The 13,904-nt window shown below is 48.1% G+C and overlaps 1 protein-coding gene across 1 annotated transcript in view; it reads right to left on the bottom strand.

Moving 5' to 3' along the window:
* GRID1 (glutamate receptor, ionotropic, delta 1) overlaps positions 1 to 13,904 on the bottom strand; it is a 786,384-nt gene that overhangs the window by 8,938 nt on the left and 763,542 nt on the right. The window contains exons 17-18 of the mRNA XM_011950437.1: positions 8,951 to 9,117; positions 2,476 to 2,716 (exon numbers count right to left, since the gene is read on the bottom strand). Of these exons, the coding sequence (XP_011805827.1) occupies positions 2,476 to 2,716; positions 8,951 to 9,117 (408 nt within the window). The remainder of the gene's footprint in view (positions 1 to 2,475; positions 2,717 to 8,950; positions 9,118 to 13,904) is intronic.

The following is a 13,904-nucleotide window of genomic DNA, read 5'->3' as shown; positions in this document are numbered from 1 at the left end:
ATTCCTATCTGGAAGCAGGTTGGCAGCAGGGGCAGGAAGTCCCACATTCTGGAAGCAGGGCTGATGTATTCATCATTTCATAACTGAGATCCTGGACTTATGCAGAAGCCAGAATAAAAGGTAGGATGTTTTACCAGCAAGAAAGGAACTGTTCCTCACAGCTAGGTGATTCCTTGGTCTCCTGGTCTCTACATTTTTTTCTCTTTTCTTTTCTGTCTTCCTATCTATGTTTCTTTAACAATCACCAGTCTCTCTCTCTCTCTCTGTCTGTCTCTCTCACACACATACACCACAACAATTAACAGTGGGTGGTCCAGGCTGAAATTGTCCAAACCGTCACTAAACTAGGCATTGTGAAGGGACATGGCTAAAGGCAGACAATGACTTCCCATCCAAAGGACAAGCTCTCCCTGCATGTGGCTCACAGATGATAGGCTAGAGGCTGGGGCTGAGCCTGAACCTGTGTCTCCAGGCCCCCAGCCTTGCCCACTGTTGCCCAGGAAGGCAAATTCCTGACAGTGTGATTTTCATCCACCTGGAGACCCTCCCCTGCTCCCCTGACACAAAAGGCCTTTGCACAGAGGAAACCAGGCTGAAGACTTATGGAAAATAAGCAAAACCCAAAACAAACAACACAGAGTGAGAGCAACATGGGCCAATTTGGGGGCCTGGTCTTTTCCATCCTTCTCATCCTTCTTGGTTCTACTGGGAGTGGTTTTGGGACCACCCCACCATGGCTGCCCACTGATGCTTCCGTGCATAGAGACCTGGGTGGTGACAAGCAGGTGAATGGTGCACACTGGCCATGACCTGGAGGGGCTGGCATGATGAGGAGAGGTCAGATATGTGCGGCCTTTCCTTAACGCTGCTCGTCAGAATAATTCACTGTCCCTCCCACTGACTTCTTTATACAAAACGTTCCAATAACCAAAGAAGCTCGGGACAGAACCATCAACTGTTCCTTTCAGGCCTTTTCCTCAAAGCTCTGCCTTCTTTCCCTTCTGAGCTCCAGGGGTGACAGGACAGCCACTGAGGCTGCAACTGGCTCCAGCTTCACATTCCCTTACATGGAGATACACTGAAGGACGGAGAGGAAGACAGATGTCCCCGAATATTGCAGATGTACTGAGTTAAGCAGTGTCCTCCTTCCAGGGAAGAGACAGCATAAGGACAGAGAGCTCACTACCTGGTATAATGCAGAGTCCTGTAAAGGAGTGAGGGACGCCCACCCCTGTCTTCACCCCTGACCTGCCAGGAATGCCCTTACAGACCAACGAATGGAGGGTGAGATATGGCCAGACACCCAGGCCACAGACATGGTGGACCCACCCTTCCTGTCCAGAGGTGCCAAATCCCTGCCCGAAATTAGGCTGAGAAGGGCCCGCCAGCTCTTACGTCCTCCTGGCTGTTTTTCTTTCCTGGCTCAGTTTATTTTTGTGCCCCTTAGACCTCCTTCCTCTGAAACCATTTAATGAACTGCCCGGTACTATCTGAGCTTTCAGTAAAAACAAAAACAGGTAAAAAACAAAACAGAAGTGCTTTTGGGTCTGATGCAGGTTGCTTTACCACTTCCTGTTTGAGGTTTACATCCATTTGCACCCACAGAGTCTCTAAGCAGAGCTGTGGTTCTAGACATAGCTGAGGCCTATGTGGGACAGAGTGACAGCCCCGCGGATGGTGTGGCTGATGTGTAGTTTCTGCTGGCAAAGCATCATCATCAAATGACACTCCTTTCCACCCTCCCTTAGGGGAACTGTCTCCAGGTCTCTGGGGGACCTTGGTGAAGGCTTTATTTCAGAAAAAATAAAAATTAAAAAAAAAGAGCTTGCAGAAGAATACAAACCCAATAAGAAGGAAGTGTGGATGGACAGAATCAACTTGCAGTTGGCACATACAGGGAGGGACGTGTGCCCAGAACCTGGAGTGTGGACAGAGCTAGAGTGTTCCCTGGGCTAGGTGTACCCAGGAGGGACAGGGGCGAGGCTGGGCCCTGCAAGGAGGAGGAATATAGGGAGAAAAGAGTGCTGGGAGGGACAGGGATCCCCTGATGCTCTGGGAGAACAGTGCCCTGTGGCCCTCGGTGAGAAGTCAAAGAGAATCAGGAAGGAATGGGCTCCTCTCTTACCCTACAGGTGGTCTCTCCAGGTCAGGGTGGAGGCACATGGGCGGGGCAGGGTAGGGAAGGGCTCTCTGGCGCTGCCCACGCTGTACCTGCTCTATAGATAAATACAGGACTTTAGTGGCTAAGGCTGGCACTGCAGCACTTTGTTCAAGCAAGAAAACATCCCCTACATTCTTCTCTAGTTTTAAAAACAAAATAAAACAACAACAAAATCCCCCAATATAAAACTCTGTTGTCTCCAGACAAGATGACTCAGGTGAATACTAACTAGAAACAACCTGCCCTCCCAACAGCCCAGTGTGACACTCTTGCCTCTAGGCTGCGAAAGGGAGGGCAGGCCCCAGGGTGCTGACCTCCTTGGGGGTCTCCTGGTGGCACCGGTTACTGTTCCACCACAACTCCAGGGCAGCCACCAGGCAGGCCAGGAGCAGGCCGATGGCCAGGATGCAGAAGACCCCGGCGAAGCTGTGCAGCTTGAGGGATTTGCCGTCGGCCTGGGCACTGGCATGGCTGGTGAGGTCACAGCGGCCCATGTGTGGCCACCACTTCTGCTTCAGCACATCCAGGTCCCCTGTGTCCTGCAGCTCCAGGATCCTGCAAGACACAATCCAGGTGAGCTATAGCCACTGACCTCATCGACTCAGCCATGAGGGTCTTGGCCCCTGCCCCACCATGCTGGCCCCACCACAGACAACATTGAGCCATCCTAGCAGCTTTCTGCCTTAGCTCTTCTCTTCCCAGTCCACTCTCCACACTGCAGGTAAAGTGTTATTCCCAAAACGCACATTAAGTTTTGTCACTTCTCTTCCCAACAGCCCCCCGCTCTCTCCCACCCTATCCCACTGCCCAAGAATAAAGTCTAACAGCAAATCACATAAGGCCTGTTACATGGATTCTGTGGCAAGAGCTCAAGATAAAACTGGTAAATACAGAAAGGAAAGAGGTAAACATTTAGGTTGTGGATTTAGGATATTCCTGATCCTGAAAATGCTTTCTTTCGAGCTTTCATTACTATAGCCTACGTCTCTCCCACTGGGATTCACCAAATTATTCACACAATCATTTGACTTGAGGACCTTCTGTGCTTTGCCTAGTATGATGTTCAGCACTGCTGAGCTTATGGTCTAGAGATAACAATCACTGACCCTAAAAAAATTAGCTCAATCAAAGTGCAGGCAGAACTGTGATTAAAAAAAAAAATTAATCAAAGTAGAGGTTCTGGGAAACAGCACATGGTGGGTGGTGTTCACTGGAGGATTGGAGAACTCCTCACCGAGGAGCCTACAGGTAAGGGGAAGCTTGAAGGATGACTAATCATAAAACAGCTCACATGGGTCTAGCATGTTCTACGTGCCAAGGAGTACCCTCCATGCTTGGCAAATAGTGTTGAATCTTCATTCGCATGCCAATCCTTTGAGATGGTTATTCCTGTTTTCCCATTTTACAGAGAAGGAAATCAAGGCACAGAGAGGTGAAATGTCTTGCCAAAGTCATTATGAGGCTGTCAACGGTTGGCTTTCAACTTGGAGGAGGAAGAGCCTTCCTGAGACTAACACCCCATGTGAAAGTCATGTCTGGGGTAGCGCTTAGCACGTTTAAGAAGTGGAAAAATGGCCAGGGAGGCTATTGGGTGGTACGGGAGCAGGCATCAGGTGAGGACAGGGAAGAAGGCAGAACCCAGACATGGGCTCTGAGACGGCATGAGTGGCAGTTTCGACTTCATCATGTGTGCAATGGTGGGACAACCCATGCTGCTTCTGTACTCCCCACTGTGGTTTTCTTTGGTTGTGGTATTTTTGTCTGTAACCCAGGAGTCTTAACAGAGAGCCAGTGGTAGCTGGTAGGCCTCAGACCCCAAACACCTAAGCTTTTCCAGTGGGGAGTGGAGCTCTTTAAGCCTGATCCATGGTGATATATTCGACTGCTAACATCTGTAGAGGTCCCTCTGAGTTCTCTGGGTGTGTGTCGTTAGAGAGCAGCAGTTGTTTATAGCCGGGAGAAATTCACTGCCCACTGGACAGTTGTGTGATCTCTACCCTGGACCTGCATTCCAGGTCAGCTGTGACCACAGACCTGAGGCTATGCTCAATTCCCATACATGGGCTTGTGTCTGGTGGAGACAAGAGTCACAACCCTGAGGGGGTCCCAAGACCTGTCAGCATCATGGGCCCAGCACAGCATGGCCTCTTGATGGCTGGCAATGGCCTGGCTCAGTGCAAAGATTGGCTTTGGAGGCACCAGACCTCACCTGGACCAGGGACTTGCCCCTCCTAAAGCTCAGTGTTCTCATCTTTGCAACATAAACTGTTGACCCCCACTTAGATGAGCAGATCCTTCAGGACAGGAGCTGTGGGTTACTCTGTTTTCCCTGAGCAACCACAGTGGCTGGCACCACTAAGGCTGTCGGTAGATGTCTGTTGTGTCAATAAATGTGTGAATGTACTAATTGAGCAGTAAAAACTTGACTAAGATGGCTGTGGTTAGATATTGATATAATGTCCATTAAGTGCTCAGGGCGCTGGTCAGGATGTAAGACACAGAATGTGGCTGTACATTCAGGGACTTGGTTGTTAAGATACGTGTGCATTTACATGGTTTGGGGTCATGCTTAGATTGCCCCAGAACACTACAGACCCCTCTCATGGCACATCACATGGTGAACCGGACAGCCACAGTGTTGTACCACCTCATATGGATCATGTCGGGCCAACTCAGTGGCTGCACGTCTGCCTGTTCACTGGCCTTAATAAGTCTGTGCTACTAGGTGTGAGGAGGCTGAGCCTCTTGGCAGTTGCAGGAACCTCAGGGACAGATAGGCAGGACCTCAGGGCCTTTGAGGAGGTCAGCAATTGAACAACTAGCTAGCTATGGATAGACAGTAGAGCTTCGTGTTCATGGCTATCCATTCAAATCCAGGCTTGGAGTCTCTCAAATTTAGCTCTCTTATCACAAAAGCCTGAGGTTATAATAAATGTACCTACCTCACAGGATATTGCAACAAAATGAGAAGAGGGAACACATACAGACCGTTAGCTTGAGATCCAGCCAGTAATCAGAGCTCCATGAAAACTGGTTAGTAGTTGTCAGTCTGATGGCCACATTGACCAGTAGCCTTATCTTGCCAGCACTGACATGAGTGACCTTTTATAGAGAACACAGTAGGAGCTGATCATTTTACACTGTTTGAATCCTCATAACAGCCTGCAAAGTGGTTCTTATTATGTCTATTTTACGTCTCAAAGACCTAAAGCTCAGAATCTAGATCACTTGCCCACTGTTGCAATTAGAAAGTGGCAATGCTGCTCATCAGAGCTGGGTCATTCTGACCCAGGAGGCCACGCTCTTTCCAGAACAGCAGGCTATTCTCCTGGGGCCAGCTTCGGGGCCTAGGGGATGGTGAGGCTCTGGCCAGATGGTGGTTGTGGGGTCAGATCCCCACTCCTCCGTTCATTAGGCAGATCCTGTGCAATGTCAGGGAAGTTGCTTAATTTTGCTGACCTCTTCTTCCTGCTCCCTATAATTGTATGCATTTTTTTATACCCAATCTTATCCCAGAATGATAGTAAGGCAATTTATAGGAAAGCATAACATAAAACAAAAAACCTAAACAAACAAAAATGATATTTAAATATGGAAGGGACAGAGAAAAGATAAAACAAGTCACAGGTACAAAATGACTTTGAGAATGAGGCAAAACTAATGTACACCGTAATAATCCATACTCCCGCTTACGAGAAAGCCAGAGGGATAATAGCCACTTCCTGAAGCCAGTTGTTCTATTTTCCAGACAGATATAATTGCAGGTGCTTTTTTTTATTCAATAGCTGTGGAGCCTGCTACACAGTAGGTGCTCAATAAATGGCTATTAAGTTGCTAAACATTTATTGAATGCCCACTCTGCATGCTGTGGTCTGCAAGCCTGTTTATAGCACATAAGCCCTGCCACACATGCACATACATCTAGATTCTGTCTTCTGCCAAAGCAAAGGAGCGTATCTTTATTGAAGGAAGTAGTTTAGTTTCCAGGATGAAGGGAAAGACAGTTACAGCAGTTCCACATAAGGCTAGGACCTACCATTTATACCAGAACCTGTTTTCTGCAAATGGCATGAGGCATTGCTCTCAGGACCTGTCCCTTCACTCCTCTGAAGCATGCCCTAGCTAGGGGCAGCTCACAGTTCTGTATGCACCATACAAGAAAGCCTTTTTTTTTGGAGAACAGGGTCTCGTTTTGTCGCCCAGGCTGGAGTGCAGTGGTATGATCTCAGCTCACTGCAACCTCCGCCTCCTGGGTTCAAGCAATTTTCATGCCTCAGCCTCCCAAGTAGCTGGGATTACAGATGTGTGCCACCGCATCCACTTAATTTTTTGCATTTTTACTACAGACAGGGTTTTGCTATGTTGGTCAGGCTGGTCTTGAACTCCTGGCCTCATGTGATCCGCCCGCTTCAGCCTCCCAGAGTGTGGGGAGCCACTGCACCCAGCCCAACAGAGCCTTTTAAAGAACCACTGGCATCAGTAAGTTGGCAACCTGAGGTCTGAGTGTCGTTACTCAAGGGATGATCCCAGCCCAGAAGGAACTGTACCATACAGGAAGATGAGGAAACCATGGGAGGCCAGCACAGGCCACTGGTGACGTTTCCTTATCATCACAGAGCACGTGCCTTCTGATGAAAGCAAACAGTAATCAAACACTACTTGTCAAAATGACATGGAAACTGGACTAGCTACATTTGATTATGGTGGCTGCTGGAGTCAGGAGAGCAGCCCATGGGGTCTCTGTTGGGAGGTTTTGCACATGGACCTCATGGTCAGTGAGTGGACAGGTAGTGGGCAGGCCTGTTTCAGAAAGCCTGGTCTCTGGAATCACACACCCCATGTTGGCCCTGGCTCTGGTCCTCTGAAGTCACACAAAGGACATCTCACTCCTTCTGCCTCCAGCAAGGCTTAGGATATTGGAGTGGGCAGCCACACCCCTCCCCACTCATCTCCACCTTCCCCAGGTTGAGTATTCTCAGGTTCTACTCTGACCTAATGGGAGTCCCCTCTGCTCTGACTGCACTCAGCAATCCAGCCAAGACCGGGGCTCCTGGACTAATGTCTGCTGCCTCTTCTCTCCAGTGTGTCAATGTTCACTTCAGCAGACTCTCAGGAGCCATGTGAGCAGTGTGAGCACACAGGGACTCTAACCTTTCCTCGCTGGGGCCCCTGTGCTTCCATGAGCGCTGTCTTGGGGCACATTAGTGATCTTGGTGCTGCTGCTGTGTTGGCCCCATGGGCTCTCTTACCATCTGTTCTACAGAGATGCCCAGAGGTTGATGGTCTGTGGAATCGTCCTGAGCCTCCCATCTCGGAAAACCAACTGGTGTGAACCTCAAGAACACCAACGTGTTATAAATCCTGGAGAGAAGCCATTCTTTCTTCATGCATTTAATCTGAGCAATTGATAAATCACTACTCCTCCTTCCCTCTTGTCATCTCTCTCCGCTCCAGAGAGTAGAGGGAGGAACAGAATGTATACTTGATTAAATTTAAGGGAAAACCCAAAAGCCTCATTTACCTTAATTAGCCCTACTCTTTTCCTCAGTTTTGTAAAGAAGCCACTGAATGGGCTGGTTGCAGGCCCTCCTCCTCAGCCTTCCCTTGATGGGGCTGAGGCCCAGGTACTCATGAGAAGAAGGGCACAATGTGGACATCTAGAGTGTGGGAGAAGGGAGGTTGTGGGGCTTGGAGATCCAGCAGCCACATGGGCATAGCACTAGGGCTCAGGAGACCTAGATTCTACTTCCAGCTCTGCCAGCAGCTGGCTCAGCAACCTGGATATCCTAGTTACCCTCTCTGAACTGCAGGATGTTAAAGAAATGATTTATAAGGACTCTCACGTCTCCAAATAGAAGTTCCTTAGTACTGAAATCCATGCATTAATCTGTCGACAAGTGTTGCCCCTGAACCTGGCATGATGCCAGCCTTTTCATTCCGATGCTTCTGCCTCATTTTGGATTTGGGTGGACTCTGGCAGAGCCTGCCCCTAGGGCTTCCTCACTGGGCTCTGCAGATTCATCCCTTCACCCAGCAAAATGCGCTTCACAGATGTGTGCAAGAAGATGGCCCAAGGCTTAGACACCTTGGGGACAGGAGCTCTTATTCACAGCTGACTACTGGACAAAGGCCACTGAACTACCCATGGCCCACTTCCACCCTTTCTGGCTAAGGCCACATACCTTCCCTGCCCCAGCAGACAGCATCTCCTTGGACAAGGAAACTTCTGCCCTACAATCAGAGGACCCCTTCAGCCATGTGCAAGTAAATATGGAGACATTCTGCTTCCCTGACCCTACTTTTTTAAGGTCTCCACATTGACTACTCCACTTTACAGGTACATTTCTCTTTAAAAGTGATTAGTAGGCCCTTATCAGATCCTGCTAATTATTCATTATTCTGGCTAACTCCTCCTCATTCTTCCAGCCTCAGGTGTTCCCTCCTCTGGGAAGTTCTCCCAGATATCCTGGGTCTGGTGAGATGCCCTTTTCTGCCTGCCTCTACCCCAGCATACTGAGGATGTCTTTGCCACATGCTAATATGCTCTGGGCTGGCATTACCTGCTCACAACAGAGACCCCACAGAGACTCTGAGCCTTCCTGGCAGGGACCATATACTTCCACAAGGTCTGAGGGTAGGGGAGGAGGAAGCAGTGGGGCGTAGTAGGTGCTTAGGAAAATGTGAACAAAGGTGTTTGCATTGGCTCTTGTCTTCTAAGAGGTTATTCTCTTACCCTTGACCACTAGAGTCCCGAGACACTAGAGTCCCGAGGCAGCTGCCTGAGCTTACCTCTGGGAGAAGAGGTCCCTGTAGGGGCTGCCATGCTGCAGGGCAATCCCGTAACCCTTGCTGCTGATGCTGTTGCCGATGACAGTCACCGAGCAGTCGTCATCTGTCAGGGCTGCGTATTCCACCACGGCCACATCCCACAGGAAGGCGTAGTTCCCCTTCTTTGCCTGAAAGATCAAAATTACCATGAAATCAGGCAGGCCTGGCCAGTTGTGTCAGTTTTGATCAGTGAGCCATCTTGATGGTGGGATTTGAGGGACCCATCCTCAATGGTCTTCCTACCCACCAGACAGCACTGCAACTCTGCTACTGTTTCCTGGCCTACAAATACCAGCATTGGTTGAGGCCACTCACTTTGACTAGACATAAAATGTGTGCAGACCAGCCACAAAACATCTCATGGAGCAGGGAAGGGCAGAGGAACTAGAGGTGGGCTCTAAGACGAGCTTCCTGGTCACAGTGCCATGGGCCTATGTCTCAGATTAGAAGGTTCAGCCTTGGAGAGTGTAGAAAATCTAATGCCAGGTGACTGAGATTCTCAGATCAGAATTGTTAGGGAGCATAACAGTTGGGGATGAGGAACAGGGGAGAACAGAACCGTGGTAAATCTTACCCACTGATATTTCTACTTAGAACTTGTCTGAGCTCTGCTTAGGGTAAATCTGGAAAATGGCCCTGAATTCAGTGCCCCAGAGTAATGGTGACTTAATATCAAGCACAAGCACATGCACACAGAGCCCCCTGTGCATGAGGAAAAATCCATCAGGGACAGGGCTTGACTGTTATGGTGCCATGCCAGGCTTCTGCCACTTGTCTTTTATTGCCCACACATGAAGGTATGCACATGCCTGCACACACCCCACACATGCACACACGTGCCTGCACACATACGCCTGTGCACATCCACATACATATGTGTAATACACACATATATATGCACCCATAAGTATGTGTTCACATATGTATGCATACACTCACATGCATATGTTTGTACACACACGCATGTAAACACATATATGCACACACACGTGCAGGTTTCTGGTGTCACTGTCTCCGTATCAGTGCAGTGGTGGCAGGTTCTTCCATCGGGAATTTTCCTGCGGTGACAGCTAAAGTCCTACTCTGTCACACCCATCCACAGTAGAGGTTGTCTTCTATCCTGAACCACAATTCTAACCTTGCCTGGAGTTTGGCTGCTGGGAGGGAATGCGAGCTGCTTTACTTTCTGGAATGAGATGCAAACCTGACAGTGTCACTTGGCCATCTTAAAACAAAGTAGGATGTTCCTAATGCAGCAAAGTGCCTGGCTTTAATGCTATAGCGAGCACACGACAACTCTTTGCCACTTCTTTCCTTTTTACCGTGGCTCGCACTAGGTGATTGGGGGCCTCATTATGGGCTTAGTGACAGCACTGAAATATCACAGACAATAATAGGCCATGCCAGCAAGCTACAGGCTTCTTGGCATTGTTGAGGGCATTGTCCCTGGCTCCTGCCTTTGTTCAGTTGAGTCTTCATGTCCACTGAAACTTTCCAAAGAGTATCATAGCTACTTAGATGAAGTTAGCCAAGATTTTATTTCTTTTAAGACCCCAAGTGCCCACGGCCCAAGACGGCTTATTTCCTTGTCAGAAGTTCTCCATTAGAAGGATTTGTGGGCAGAGTGTGACCTCCTGCAGTGGGAAGAGCCTGTTCCCAGACATTCAGACAATTTTGCCCAACAACCTTGCAAGAAATGACACACACCTGTGCCACTCATTGACTTTCACCTCAGGGAGGAATTCAAATATTACACCAAGGCCTCAGTCCTCAACCAATCCAATTTCAGAAGTCCTAAAGGACTTTGACCCAGGTTGCAAAATTACACACATCTCTCTCCTTCCATGTAGGAAGATAACAGTCCTATAAATTTTTCCTGCTGGCAAACAAGTTTTCTCACAAAAAGATAGACATTTTCAACCTCTTAGTAACCAAGTTTCTCAGCAAAATGTTGACTTATGACCTAATATTTGGCTTCAGTCAGACTTTGGAGCATTTCACATCCATGCTTGCAATTCAACAAGACAATCAGACATTGTTATTTGTACAATTTCAAAAGGGCATGTCACTTTGAGGGAAAAATTAAGATCAGGTTTGTTTCTACATTTCAAGTGATGCTCCAAGAATGAAAACAAAATATGCTGACTTAGACAGAGTGGAAAGGGACTCCAAGGAAAGCCTGATGTGGCCACTCTAATGGGACACGTGGCTTCCTTCAAGCCACAGGTGTTTGTGACTCAGTTTGGGCTCAGGGACAGGTGAGCACAGCTGCATGAAAGCACCCACATTTATAGTCCTGCTGGCCTAAGCTGAAAAGGAGGGAACATCCAGAAGGGATGCTGGCAATGGCTCAGCCTCAAATCCCTGTTAACCAGGAAGGAAGTCCAGAGGAGACAGTAGGAGATGCCTTCTGGACCTGCTGAATACTCCATCTCCCTATTTGTCTATTTGTAAACAGGGACTAAGTTCATCATTATATTTATTTTTTCTTTTTTTTTAAAAAAAATATAGACAGTCTTGCTATGTTGCCCAGGCTGAATTTGAACTCCTGGGCTCAAGCGATCGTCTGCTTCAGCATCTTGAGTTGCTGGGACTACAGGTTCACGCCACTATGCCAGGCTGCCAATATATTTCTTGTGTCTGCTTGAGGAAGCATGTGGCTGGATCCAGAATCTGCCTGAAAATGCCGAAGCAGGAGCACCTGGAGAGGGTGCTATCCCACATTTTGTGATGGGAGTTGGAGGTAGACTCTAGGATGAGGTTTCTGGTCATGGCATGGGCCTATGTCTCAGATTGGGGGGGTTCACCCTTGGAGAGGGCAGAAAATCTAATGCCAGGGGATTGCAAGTCTACGGAAATGTAGGGAAGTATAACAGTGTGGAGATGAGAAAGAGGGGAGGATGGACTGTGGTAAATCTTATCCATTTAATATTTCTACTTAGAACTTGACTGAGCCCTGTTTAAAGTGAATATAGGAAATGGCCTTGACTTCAGTGCCTCCAAGAACTGGTAACAATATCCAGCACAAGTACATGCCTAGACCTCCCTGTGCATGGGGAAAAACCCTTTATGGATAGGACCCTGACAGGGCCAAATCAGAAGCTCCAGTGGTGGCAGGACAAGGCCAGACTCTAGCTCTGTCCTTAGGAAATACCCTCCATTCCTAAACGTCATCTTCACTTCCTTGGCATCCCAGAACTTTCTCAGCCCTTCTCTTTCAGCTCCATGCTGAGTAAAAGGCAGTGCTGAAGTATTTCCTTGGGTCCCCAAGTTCATCTATTTCCAGGAGAACTTTCTGGACCTTGCAGACATCTCCCCCAGTTTCCAGTGTGTCACAGAGCCTGTCTGAGACATAAGGCTTCTTAGGTCTGACTATACTGTCAGGAACATTGCAGATGCCCGCTCTAAGAAGTTAAAATATCCCACCCATCATGGCCCTGTTGTCTTTATACAGACCCTCTTCTTGTCCCCTTGCAGAATGAGCTCCATCCTGTCCCCACAAAAACTCTAAGCTTTGCTTCTTCCTTGTAGGGTCAGAATCAGTTTTCCATGTGGCCCCTAATAATGATGAATTCACCCCCTTATTCTGTGCTACTTATCCACAGGTCTGACTTCCCTACTACAGGGGGGACACCTAATATATCAAGCATCTGCCTCCAGGACAGCCAAGTGTGTCCTCTCTTCCCTGCCCCTCCTGCTGCCAGTTCACCCTCCTCCTTCCTTGAGTCTCAGCATTTCCTCCAATCCCGCTCCTAGGTTCGGTCACCTCCTCTGTGGGTGCAACCTCTTATCTAGCCTCTAGTTGTTAGGAAAGCATGTCTACCCCTTTCTCGCCATTCTCCAACCCTTCACCTCCATTTCAGAGACCTCTCACATTAGGAGGCATTTGTCATTTCCTATTTATATTAACTTTTTTCTGTTGAGGATGTTTTTCAGACTCTGGAAAAGACAGAGCATAGGCAGGAATCTAGCTTCCTCTCAACCTTGTGCTATGGTCTGGTGCTTGTAGAGGGAGGAGGGTGAACCCAGCCACCTCCCTGCAGGTGTCCTAGAGTCCCTTGGCCAAGTGTCACAACAGATCTTTAGATCTGCTATTTTTTTGCCACTTCCTGTTCAGACCAACTCCTTCTTCCTGTATCTCCCAGTACTGTCTTGTCCCTACTTCCAGGTGGCTGTGGGAAGTTGAGGAGGATAATGTCTGAGAACAGCCATGATAGGTAGTAAGCTGTTTGCAAATAGATTGTTGGCATTTATCTCATCATGCCTAAAAGATAAAAGGGATGCCACTGATTTGAGCTCTGCTATTAAAAGAAAACAAAAGCAAACACTGTATTTCACCTTTCAATGGGTTAAATTACCTTTATCTGGTTTGGCTGGTCTATTTATAATATTAAACACATTCTGAATTTCCAATCGCTAACTCACCATGGATCAATGTCTTAGAATAAGGCTGGCAGAAAATTAGGCTGGAGACAAGGCTGTGGATACAGCCAAGCTTGCTCCAAGCCCTCAGCTCTCTGCAGTGCCTAGGTGGGCATAGACATCCAACAGTCCAGGCCCTTTTGACCCCAGAGAGCCCTTCAGGACTAGTTACGGGGTCCTGGGATTTCAGCCCTTGTTTCTTCCAGGAGCTATGAAACGTATTTGCAGATCATCCTAGAAAATAGATGTCTGCAAACTAATATGTGTAAGTGGCCAAATTACATTTCTAGAACATATGGCCTAGAAATGTAATTTGGCCACTTACACAGCGCTTTTTTTTAAATGATAATATCTAGTGGTAAAGGAATTGTGAAAAAAATGTGCATAATCCTTCATGGCTACCAGCACCACAAAATGATGTAACCCTTTGGAGAGTAATACAGCAGTACAGAACACAAATGTTTAAAGCTGCTCATGTCTTTCACCTTTGCAA

The sequence above is a fragment of the Colobus angolensis genome, unplaced genomic scaffold, assembly GCF_000951035.1.
Source record: "Colobus angolensis palliatus isolate OR3802 unplaced genomic scaffold, Cang.pa_1.0 Scaffold307, whole genome shotgun sequence".
Classification (NCBI taxonomy): Eukaryota; Metazoa; Chordata; class Mammalia; order Primates; family Cercopithecidae; genus Colobus; species Colobus angolensis.
Note: the sequence above shows the minus strand (reverse complement) of the source record. Positions and strands in the feature narration are given on the sequence as shown.